This window comes from Stegodyphus dumicola, chromosome 1, assembly GCF_044657685.1.
Source record: "Stegodyphus dumicola isolate Sdum_Otavi_A_Nest chromosome 1, ASM4465768v1".
Lineage (NCBI taxonomy): Eukaryota > Metazoa > Arthropoda > Arachnida > Araneae > Eresidae > Stegodyphus > Stegodyphus dumicola.
In genome coordinates, this window is record NC_140768.1 from 123,877,920 (window position 1) to 123,890,528 (window position 12,609).

At 30.7% G+C, this 12,609-nt stretch overlaps 1 protein-coding gene across 2 annotated transcripts in view; it reads left to right on the top strand.

Annotated features, from left to right (window-relative positions):
• The window catches only part of LOC118203789 (phosphoribosyl pyrophosphate synthase-associated protein 2), a 77,753-nt gene that overhangs the window by 10,735 nt on the left and 54,409 nt on the right, over window positions 1–12,609 (top strand). For both annotated transcript variants that reach the window (XM_085819946.1, XM_085819953.1), the window contains exon 5: window positions 11,507–11,622. In XM_085819946.1, the coding sequence (XP_085676072.1) occupies window positions 11,507–11,622 (116 nt within the window). The remainder of the gene's footprint in view (window positions 1–11,506; window positions 11,623–12,609) is intronic.

The window sequence follows — 12,609 nt, forward strand, 5'->3', positions numbered from 1 at the left end:
ATTCAAACACTTTGAGCAAACAGTTTCCATTTAATAAAAATATAAAAATAGTGGAACTTTATTTTGTGGGAAGTCTATTAACTAAAATGACACTTATCTTTTACTCATTCTGACATGGATTTAAATCATTTTTTCATGAAAATATTCCATTTTGTTCAATTTTTTCGTAAGAATTGCTTTTAGTAGAGTTTGCAAGGAAGTGTCAAATTTCCTTATTCTTTTCTCCAGCTTACTCCAGACATGTTCTATAGGATTTAAGTCTGCAGAATATAAAGGGATACTATTCCGTTTTGAGGGCCATAAAAAAATTGCAGCGAAAATGTATGAGCAAAAACGCCAAATCTAGCAAATGCACCCATTTAACAGCGTGCCAAATCTAGCGTATGCACTGATTTCAGATTGCATAAGTTTACATAGTTCTATATTTCTTAGATGCCATTGAAATACTAGTTTAATTCTTAAATCCTTTTTTATTGTCCTGTGGATTTAACAATTTGGAATTGCCCATGACGAAAAGCGTGCGATAGAATTTTGGGTAAAGTGCAGAATCACCCACTGCTTGACGCGTTTTTAAGAATTGCACATACTCGGTATCCATGTACACATTGACTTATTTTCACTTAAAAAAAATCCCAGAATTGCACAAAAATGGCACTGCTCACACTCTTGACATTATCTATGTACACATTGACCTATTGTCACTTAAAAAGTAAAAGAAAATTGACAAAAATCCAATTGTTTTGACCCTTGTAAAAAGCGGCAAACAAATAAGTGGGCGATTCTGCACTTTTCCGAGAATTTTTTCATAGAAAAGGCATCATTCATTATAGAAAATTATGTTTAAACAACCAGCGAGATGAAATTATGCTTTAGCGAAATAGCGATGCAGGCATCCATTCAGTTATGTTTAGCAATTTTATATAAATCAAGGCCAACTTATACTCAAGGCCTGCCAGTGTGAAAATATTCTTTTGTGTTTTCGGTTGCCTGCATGATATTCCTACTGAACGTAAGATGGTGCTACAATTCTGCTACACTTTGCGATGTTTACAAAAATCGGAAAAGTACCAAAAACGAATTCTGTCTTGTTATATGGAAAGTTTAAAAACGATTAATCAATAGTAGTCAGAAATTGTTGATTTCTTATTAGTAAAAATATTTTAATTAGAAGGAAAGCATGGAATTTTAAGCTATCTCACCTTTTTTATTTTCACACATAAACACCAGCTATTTGATCTCGATTTTAATTCCTGCTTTCATCTAGACATGCGCTATTCTGAATTGTATGCATTACAACTATTTATTCTAATTTAAAGGTAATTCAGAATATACACCTTATTTTTTAATTATTTATGTAGTAAGAAGTTAACAGATAGCTTCAGATCATGTACTATTTCAGTGAAAAATTTTCAAAATATTTCTATTGGCTGTACTGAGCCAAAAAATAATTTAGTATCCCCTATCAAAGATATAATTAACATATTAATACACCATGATCTAAAATTTGTATATCTGTTTCTACGGCATTGGAGTAAAAATATTACTTAAAGAGATTAAATTTTACATACTGAAGAATTTTTTTTAATTATTAAATAATTGTGTTTAGGAAATCTTAAACAATAAAAGTTTAAATAATGCAGATTTTGATTTTTGTGCAGTATTTGCATTGCAGATATTCAGACATTCTAAAATTATTAGGCCAAAAAAAAAAAAAAAAAAAAGTCTTACTGTGGCATAGATTTTTAATGAAACTCAAACCCAAAGTTGCTTTTTTGACTAATTTTAATATTACACAGGTGTGTTTCTCTTCACTTTCATTTGTATTCTAAATTTCATTGATGTTAGCATTAAGAAACTAGTAGTTGAATTAAGTGCATTGCAGCAATTACATTTTCAGTGTTAGAGAAACTTCAATTTTTCAAATGAAAATAATGAAATTTTTGATAAAGCTATTGATCAAATCAATCTGTTTGTTATAAATAAAAGAGACAAAGACATCATAAAATCATACTTGCCAACTTTTATGAATTTTTCATAATATTTACGAAAATGCGTTTGTCTTTACGATTTTATGATCACAATCCATTTTTTACGATTTTTTTCCTTTTTCAAGTGTTTTTAGTGATTTTTGTCAAAATTTTAGAATTTGTCGCCAATTCAGCGATTTTCGGCAATTGCATCGTGTTTCACCGCCAACTACCGATTACTTCGAATCCAGTAACCTGCAGTTTCTCCCACTCTTTTCTTTGTGGGCGGCAGATTATTTTTTCCGCGTTCGCTTCAGCAAGGGAATTACTCAGGGAGCGTGGATTGTTGCATTCTGCAATTTTTTTTTTTTTTTTTTTTTTTTCCCCCCGCGTGTTACGAATTTTCTTAATACGTCGTTGTTACGAAATGAGTTAAAAAAAAAACGTATTCTTAATATTTTCGGCCTGCCTACAAAGCCGAATTTTCAACAATTAAAGAATCCTTCAAAGAAAATAACTATGCATTTTGCAACGTGTGTGTGTGGGACTTCATAATAAGTCACGGTGGAAGAAGTGACATTGTGAAGCGTGTTAAGTCTAAAAAGCATGAAGTTAATGCTTCGGCTTCGACAACGTCAAAGAAAGTGGGTTTTTTTTTTTTTTTTTCCAAATTTGGCTACGAATTCGGATGCTGATGTCATTTTGGCAGAGTGTTTGTTTACTGCATTCCTCATCGAACACAACGTGCCGCTAAGCGCTGCCGATCACGCCGGTCAACTTTTCAGATGGATGTTTCCCGACTCCAAGATTGCTCAGAAATATGCTTGTGCTCGCACGAAAACATCTTCTATTGTGAACGAAATTGCTTGCGATCCACAAAGTAAAGCGATAGCTGCACTCCAGAATTCAGCATTTTCGGTGTCAATCGATGGCAACAACGACAGCGATTGGAAGCTTTACCCCATTGTTGTCACATATTTCTGTGATGTTTCTAATGAAATGAAAACTCATCTTTTGTGTCTTCCATTGTTAAATGGAGACGATACGGGGGGAAATATTGCCTCCTTGGTAATTAATGAGTTGAAACAACTTAACATCCCAATATCAAACTGCATTTCGTTTGGTGCAGATAATGCTCTCATGGTGGGTGACAAAAAGGGTGTAGCCGCTTTCATCAAAAAAGAACAAAATGAATTAATTGTTATTGGATGCCCATGCCACTTAATTAATTTGGCAGCAGAAAAAGCTGCAGCTACTTTACCATTAAATATTGATGTGTTTTTCTATCTGGAAAAAAGTGTAAAAAGGAAAGAAAACCTAAAGAATTTCCATGAACTGTGCTCTGGTGAAACGAGAAAAATTCTGAAACATGTGTGCACGAGATGGTTATCCTTAGGCAGAGCGCTAGGAAGGTTTATTGAACAGTAGGATGCATTGTTAAAATATTTCCACGAAGAGACCAAAACGAAACCACAGATCCCATCAAATTTGTCGGTATATAAGATTCCGAAAACCAGCTTTGCTTCTAATCAAAATGCTTTAAAAGGGAAAAGCCAACACACAGAATCAAACCCTTGAAAAAGAAAATGCTTAGAAGACTCCTGAAACGTCAACTTTGTTAAAGAAGTTGAAGGGAAGAAGAAAGTCTTCTATTAGCCGGGAGGAAAGGATTTTCTATCTTCTTTCTTCGGATTTGAACAAAGCATATTGTAGTTTTGTGTTAAGTACCATTAAGATTTTTGAAAGTGTAAATACCCTTCTACAGTCAGCTTCGCCAAAATCTCCCCTGCTTATCCAAATTCTTAATGATCTTTTGAAAGAACTTTATACTAAGTTTGTAAAATCGTCCGTTGTGAAAAACAGTTTGTTGATTCGTGTTGCCTATAATAGTTTGGCAAATCAAAAGGATGACAATGATCTTATAATTGGAAATCAAACCAGGGAACTTGTAAATTCTTTGAAAGATCATGAGAAAAAATAATCTTTTGAAAAGATTCATTTTTTTATTGATAAATTTCTATTTTTGTTAAAAATTAAAGAAAATGAATGCCATAATGATGCTTTAGATGAACTACAGAACCAATTTTCTGCTGCACAGTTTGAAGACTTTGCCAGTTCTGGAGAAGATAGACTTGATGTCCTCATTTTTACCTTAAAAGGAATAAAAAGAGCTGATGGAACACCAAAATATGATAGACTAGCAAGAGTTTTATGTGCTATTCTCGTAATTCCACACAGTAATGCTGAGTGCGATAGAGTCTTCAGTGTTGTGAAGAAAAACAGAACTATGTTTCGTTCTTCAATTTCACCAAAAACTCTAGAAAACATTTTAATTGCTAAATGTTATGAGGAAACTAATTGTTATGACAGGAAATTTTCCAAAGAATTTTTGGCTAAAGCCAAAAAATGCACTCTAAATTCATTGCAATAATTTTTTTGTGTAACATTAAGTTCTTGTTTTATGTTTCCTAATAAATTTTTTAGTTACTACTTAATTGAGATTTACTAATGTGAGTACAGTTTTGTTTTTTCTATTTGTATAAATTGTTATTTTTTTAATATCAAAGCATGATATTAATTCTTCGTGTTCTTCTGAATTTTTATCTTTAGAGGTTGGCAGGTATGTAAAATATATTTTAACAGCACACAAAAAAATAACACACACAAAAATATACAGAACTTAAGAAAACGTTCAGTTCTGTATATCAAGGATAAAATTTGAAAACTTGCAATGGCTGAATATAAATAATATATCCATCACACATGCCCACAATGCTAAGTAGAATGAGGTATGTACACAATTTTAGATATATATATGCATTCAAAGTTAGGCAAAAAAACAAGCTTATTAAATGCATCACTTAAATATACAGCAGGTAGACATTTTTACACACATACAACATTTATCAGAATGACGTGTACAAAATTTTATTCCTGGCAGTGTGAGATACTGATATAGTTCATTATCAAGAATAATGTATACATGAAATAAAATTACTGAACTTCACAAAATAATATTATCACTATTAAGCACACATATACATGAGTGCCATCTTGATACATTACCTACATGTAACTACCTGACATAAATCCATGTGTACCATTCCCATTCCAGATTAATCAGAAGAAAGTTACAAAGTTTTGAAAACAACAGCATTAGATGCACAAAGATTTCAGAATTAAATAAGCAGAATATGGAATTTCAGAACTCAGTTCAATGACGTATATACACAATTTTAAACCTATATGCATATAAAATTACGCAAAAAAAAAAAAAAAAAAAAAAGCAAGCTTGTTAAGTATAGCCCTTAAATATACAGCAGCTAGACATAAAATACACTTTTTGTTAATAACGAGCCACGTTTACAAATAGTGAACGTATAGCAAAATTGTAGCAGAATGCGAACGCCACCTAGTGATAAATTGCGATAGCCAAAGCCACTGAAAACTGGGAACTGGAATTTCGTTCAGTCTGGCAGGCCTTGAGTATAAATGGCCTTGATATAAATTCTAAAAATGATCTGAAATAGTTATTTACTCTTATGCTTCCATTCAGTCATGCTTAGCCTTTTTTATATAAATTATAATAATAAAAAAGTATTATACGAAATTAACATTTCATCTAAATTAAAACATCAATCTTAAATAGTTATTTACTATTATACTTCTTGCGTTAGTGTTGCCGCGATTATTTTTGGCAGCACTGGCATCAACAAGAGTTTGGCGATTTTTAATGCCCTCAAAACCAAATAGTACTACTTATTCTTTATCTTACTTCTGTTACATGCATTTAATTATTATATTCTTTTACATATTATCTTTCTTATTCTTTTACATATATTTAATTATTATCATATTTTATCCTATTTCTATCACATGCATTTAGTTATACATGTATTATTCTTTATTCTTTTATAAATATTTAATTATTATTATACTTTACCTTATTTTTATTACATGCATTCAATTATTACCTTATAAAAGAATAAGGTATAGTACATCTAAAAGAACATGATGTATTATACATATTATTCTTTTACAACTTATCTTCATCTTATTCTTTTATGTATATATAATTATTACCCATTCTTTATCTTCTGTTACATTCAAGTAATACCTTATTCTTTTACACCTCATCTTATTCTTTTATGTGCATTTAATTATTATCTATTCTTTATCTTATTTCTATTGCATGCATTTAATTATTACCATATTCTTTTACATGCACAGTCAAATACCGAAAATCTGCGACCTGAAATCCGCATTGCCTTTCAAAATGTAAACATTGAGTTTATAGGTTCCAGAAGCCACAACACTGAGTACGAAATATTGAAGAAAAAATACTTACTAAATAATAATGAGTCATAACGGAAATACCAAATTATTGACATAAAAAAGTTTTAAAAAATAAGATAAAAGTTTTTTTTCCTCTAATCTGCATCGAGGTAAAAAAGCAGACGATTCACTCAACTCTTCGAAAAAGTTCACGATTCATGTTGTATTTTCTGAGCTTTGTTATTTCATGAGATTGTGTAGTGCTGCCTTTTTTTTAATCTGGATATTTTGTGGATAAATTAAGAATATTTTTAATTTCAGCCCTTTTTAATACAATGACAGATAAGAAACACACTCATGATTTTACTGCTTGCAACGTTGAAATATCAAATAATTGCAAGTTGCTAATTTTCACTGATCATTGTGTGCATTATCCTTCTTTTGACAGCAAACCTTTGGTATAATTCATAAAAAGATCTGTCTACTGTGATTTGATCCTATTTCGGCTAACTCATGACTAGCAAAAGCAATACTGGTATTAGTATAAAGTTGCTGTTTCATCTAATTAAAAAATTTAGCGAGGTCTGAATTTTAAACAAGTGGTGACGAGTAAACCATTTGTTTAAAAAATTTTAAAAACTGTTATATATACAGAAAAGAAGCTCGCTAGTATGTAGCTGATTTTATGGAATACTTCTATGCATTTTAATTGCTTCATATTTGTTCTTGTTAACATGCATGACCACTTTTTCTAAAGGTTTAATCTTGGTGATAATTTTTCATTAATTTAAAGAACTTTTGCATGAGCATTAGCAAATTTGCTAATTGTGGAATTCAATTTTTAACGCAGAAAAAGAAATATTATATAAAATGCAGTTACTTCATGAGTTAAAATAAACCTTTAGATAGTGGCTGTTCATTAATATGTGAATGACTAATTGAAGTAATTACTGTTACATTTAAGTGAAAAAAATATGTACATAAGGCAGAAACTAAAAATATTTCTTAAAAAAAAGTTGCTGTTGTTTATTAACTTGAAAATAACTGCTTTTTTAAGTGTGATATTTAATTTAGTAATGTTATAAATTTTACATATATTTAAACAAAATACACTTTTGTATTGCATAATTTAAACCAATTCAGGGAAGTTCATACATCATGCAAAAACGTTTATGGTATTCTGCCCCATGAAAAATTTACTCTTCAAAATAGAATCGTGCAATTAGGATTTTTTAATTATCATTCAACAAAATTCATAAATAAATTAAATACATACAGCATTTGATATATACAATGATCCTTTTCTGGAATATCCTATTCCTATCTTCCAAATGATTCTTTTCTGTGATATTCGGACAGAAATTAGTGTTTTGTTTTTGCATAAATAGTTCAATGAGGGCTAGAAATTCATCGAATTGATGAGGTGTCATGCGAAAGTAATTAAAAGAAATTTCGTTTCTTTCAAACACATTTCTTCAATTAAATTATTTGCTTCTCCTTGCTGCAGTCATCTCTCACATATTAATATAAACCACTGCATTTTGCTTCTGCTACACAAAGCAAGAAGTAAAATAAGTTTTAATCAAGCAGAAATTAAATCTATTTTAATTTTAAAATGTAATTGTAAAAAGTCAAAATACCACACAAAAATTTCACATTTTTCCCCAACTTTCCAATATGAAGCGCCATCTAGTGCAAGCACGTGTGCATCTCCCCCCCCCCCGCATTGCCGCTTTTCACCCCAACAGACCAGTGTGAACGCAGCTTCACCCACACTTCAGTTATCTCTACTTAGGCCTCCAATCATCCATAAATAATTAGAGGGTGTTGTGTAGCTGACTGAACAAAATTATAGACAGAATGTTGGTTTGTGCAGGCTTCTCTTCAATGGGACAGTTGTGGTACTAGACTGGTATATAAAGTTCAGCAATGGGAAAAGTTTGAAACAAATGACATTTGCAGGTAGTTTGCAAGAGTTTTTTTTTTATTATTATTATTATTATTATTAGGGCAATGAAAAAAATAGCTACATGGATGAATCTCTTTTGAAATTTAGAGGAGCTCATTCTTCAGAAGTTCTTGCAATAATTTCCAAACAGAAATGATGATTCTTATGGTGTAGTCTCATTTAAAACAAAAAAAAAAATATATGACTCACATCACCTGTCAAAACATGTCAACAAAACTTTCGATATCTGAATTATTACAAGAGTTACTCATTAACACTTTTGGAATAAATCATTTTATTACGAGGAATATTTTGATAAATGTATGTATGTTTCTCGCATTGCGATAAAACAACAATACCTAGAGCCATCAAATTTTGAATAACATACGGCTCCACCCGAATATGGGCATCTATTAGCCCTAATTTGGAATTTGTCTTATTATCTATTTAATATTTTATAAAGTATTTATGAGTTTTTGATTAAGAATATCAATGATTTCAAATCGAGCAATGCCAACACTGTACGGGGGGGGGGGTGTTCACCAGCACACGAGACTGTGTATTGAAAATTCTAAAAATAGGCTCTTTTAAATATTTTGTGATATTGCTGTTGAATTAAATTTTATAGTGTAAATGTGAAGAACATGATATTTAATAACTAAAAGTAACACACAAAATGTTAAAAAAATCCCCCTTTAGGCGTAAGGTAAAATCTGCAGATAATCTGAAAGCTTTCAGGTTTTTTTATTCTGTTTTCAATTTTATCATTAAGCCAGTTGCTAAGATAAATGGTTCATCTTGAAAATGTGGTAAACCATTAAATTTAATTTAAAACAAAACGTGCAGTAAACAAAAAATGAGAAGGTACTTATTAAATGGCCTGGTGTATACAAAATAATGCCAAATAATAAAGAAGTAACCGCACTTGTATTGATCATCTGTTTTTTTTTTTTTTTAATTATTATTATTATTATTATTATTATTATTATTTCCTTTTCCCCCCACCTCTCATGTCCTTTTTCCCAAGTACACAGAACTTTGTTTTTGCTTTAAAAAAATAAAAAAATTGTAAAGATTCAGCATTGCACAAACGTCTGTAACACTGCCTATCTACCAAATGCATCTCCTTATTGTTCCCTTTAGAATTTTTTTAGCGAAATTCTGTATTCCTGCAGAAAGTTTACCAAAGTTTCTTCCATTCCTGGTAAATTCCACAAACTTTAAAACTGAAGGAAAAAAATATCATGGTTTGTTCATAAAAGCCATTGTAAATTGGAGTAGAATGCATGGCAAAATGGCAGGGTTGCCTGAAACATTATTATATGCAATGATTTTAAAAGTTGGGCACATTCTGAAAATTTAGCAACTTCTACTAAGGTGGCTGTGATACACATAAGTACAGATATTTCTTTCAAATCATTTTATTATGTTATTTAATCATTAAGTAACTAACTTTAATTAAATTAAAAATGAACAAAATATGAAGGCTTTCCAAATTTTCAGTGTAAACTTTCTAAGTGGAACAAAACTTCAGAATAAATAATAACAACTTAGTCTCTTTCTCTTATTTATTAAATTTTTCTTCAGCACATAAATAAAAATACATATGTTTGTATGTAAATAGTTCTAAACTTGTTTATTCCTTAATACAGCATAATGCTGCATTGTTAGGTTAGTTGAATTAATTAAGGCAAAGCAACTTGAGGGCTATCTGCCTGTGGGGAGGAATGCTTTCTTGGAAGACTTTTTGAGGAAAAATGGCTCGTATTCATGTCGAACATGAGGAAAACCAACCATGCAGCCAGCTGCTTCCCCAGGATTCAATCCCAAGTCAAACTACCGCTGTCCAGCAATTTTACCACTCGGCCATTGGTAGGCAACACTGGATGGTGTTTACCTTCTGATAAAGTTTGCAGCCTTAAAAAAAAATTATAGGCACTACAGATTCTAGATGCTCATCAATCAGTTGGGCTCTTTTCTTATTAATTCTCAACTGCGAAGAAAAGCTGTACGTATCCAAATGATCAGAAGGTTGTTGATGCTTGTTCCTTGATCTATTGCACCAAGGTATTTTACTGTACATTTATTTACAATTTATTTACAAGTCGTATGCCACCTGGCATATTTACAAGCGTTATGCCTCCTGGCATGTACATGATAGACATATTCTGCCACGTGGCATGTGAATTGATACATCATACTAGTTTTCTGCCACCTGACAGATACGATGCAATTACCTCAATTAGCGGTAATACGCCCGACATTTTGGTGTGTCCGCTTCCCTTACGTTCTGTAACGCAACTAACTTTTTGTGCGGTGCGCCCTCTGGGCACAAATCACCGCAATTGCCGAGGAGGCCAAAACAAAAGCTGTTTACATTTAAATGTATTCCCAAAGCAGTTATTTTTAGTGCAAAAATTGAGCTTGTCCATAGTGTGATTTGATTAGCTGCATTTAGAAGTTTTCTGTTACTTTATTCATATTTGTTTTTAATGAAAGTGAAAGTAATATAAACCTTGACCTTAAATAACTAAAATCTTAAAATTTTTCAAATACCGTATTTGCAACAAATAATAATTAAAGCGTCTTTATGTTCCACGTACAGGCTGTTAGTTTGAGACCACTGATATAGCAGATATCAAAAATGTTTGGCAACACAAATAAAAGAATGTTGCTACCAAATGCCGCCATGTATTATTTTTAAAGATAAGTCATTTTTAAATGTTTTGCTGTTAGATTTTATATGGCATAAGTGTAAAGAAAGTAATGTTTAATAAATAAAGTTAGTAACAAAAAAAAAATTGTTTAAGTTATCTAACTAAGAAAACTGGACATTGACAAACTGTTTCCCAGTTTGAATGTTCAGAGTACTAAGTACAGTTTTGCAATTCAGACTTCAAAAAATTAATAACAATGCTTAACACTGTATTGTGAATTCTAAACGTATGCTGTTTTTAAAAAATTGTGATTTTACTTTTGAATTTTATGTGGCATAAGTGTGAAGAAAGCAGTGTTTAGTAATAACAGTGGAAAGATAAAATGTTATGTTAATAGGGGTAGATCCCATAGCAGATTGATAAAGTGCTATGGGAGCAGAGCTTTAAAAAAAAAAAAAAAAAAAAACTGAAGCAAACCCTCTGCTGTGACATTAAAAATCGGAATCCTTTCAGATGTTCATTCTTTTTTAATTATTTATTTATTTTATTTTACATGAAATTAAAATTTTATGACTATATGGACTTTTGTGCTGTAGTAAAAAGAATCAATAGAATGTTTCAACTTTTATTCCAAATAATTCTGTGCTGATCTTTTTCAGGACTAACTCATTTGATTACAATGGATCTGCACTCAAAAGAAGTCCAAGGATTTTTTGATATACCTGTAGATAATCTGAGAGCTTCCCCTTTTCTTCTTCAATATATCCAAGAAAGTGTGAGTTTTTTAGCAATTTTATTTTAATAAACTGTTTATTTTTGTACAGTCATGATTAAAATAAAAAAAGTTTTTTTGTTTTTGTTTATATGTTTAATACATACTGGTAATGATTACCTTTTGCATTATTTTTTTTTTTTTTTTTTGTGATAAATCTATGGAATTGTATTTTTTCTTCAGGAATTTTCCTCAAAGTTCTGAAACTGTATATACAGTACAAAGTCTTTTATCCGTACCTCAAAGCTACAAACTTTATGCATGCCCGTAAAGAGAAGAGATACTGTTTATAGAAGAGAGAATTAAAGAGAAAGTATTAATCACATAAAACGAAGCAACTTAAATAACTTACATTGAAAGAAATGTTTAATAAAGTAAACAAATAAATATTAAGCTTTTTTTTTTTTTTTAATTTTGATACCCTTTAGATCATAATTGTTCTTTATTTCATAAATTATGGTTTCATATTTTTAATTGTATAATTTCTGCATGCCATCTTACCAGATTTAAATTGATGATCTATAATCCGGAAAAACCCCTAATCCGAAATCACCGAAGTCCCAACAAGTCCGGATTACTGATTTTTTACTGTATTTGAAACCTAATAGACAGTGTCTCTTCTGATGTATTGTAACATTCTGCACTATCTCTCAGAGAGGGTTGTGTTTGGTTACGATATAGCTGGAATTTCAGATTTTTTTCCCTAAATTTGCTAATTTGTTAAATATAAGGAAAGAAAGAATTTATGCATCTGTATCCGGAATTAATGAGAACGTTATAAATATTAATTATCAACTAGATGTACGGATTTCGAATAAGGATTTAACATATGTAAGATCAGTTAATTGCTTGGTTATTTCTAAAATAACCAATGTAACTCCATCAAGGTGTTTCGATGTGCAGTCATTAAATATTCCCATTGATATTGAATTAGCGGATCCGCAATTTGGAACACCTAACAAAATAGATATGTTACTAGGTACCGAATTG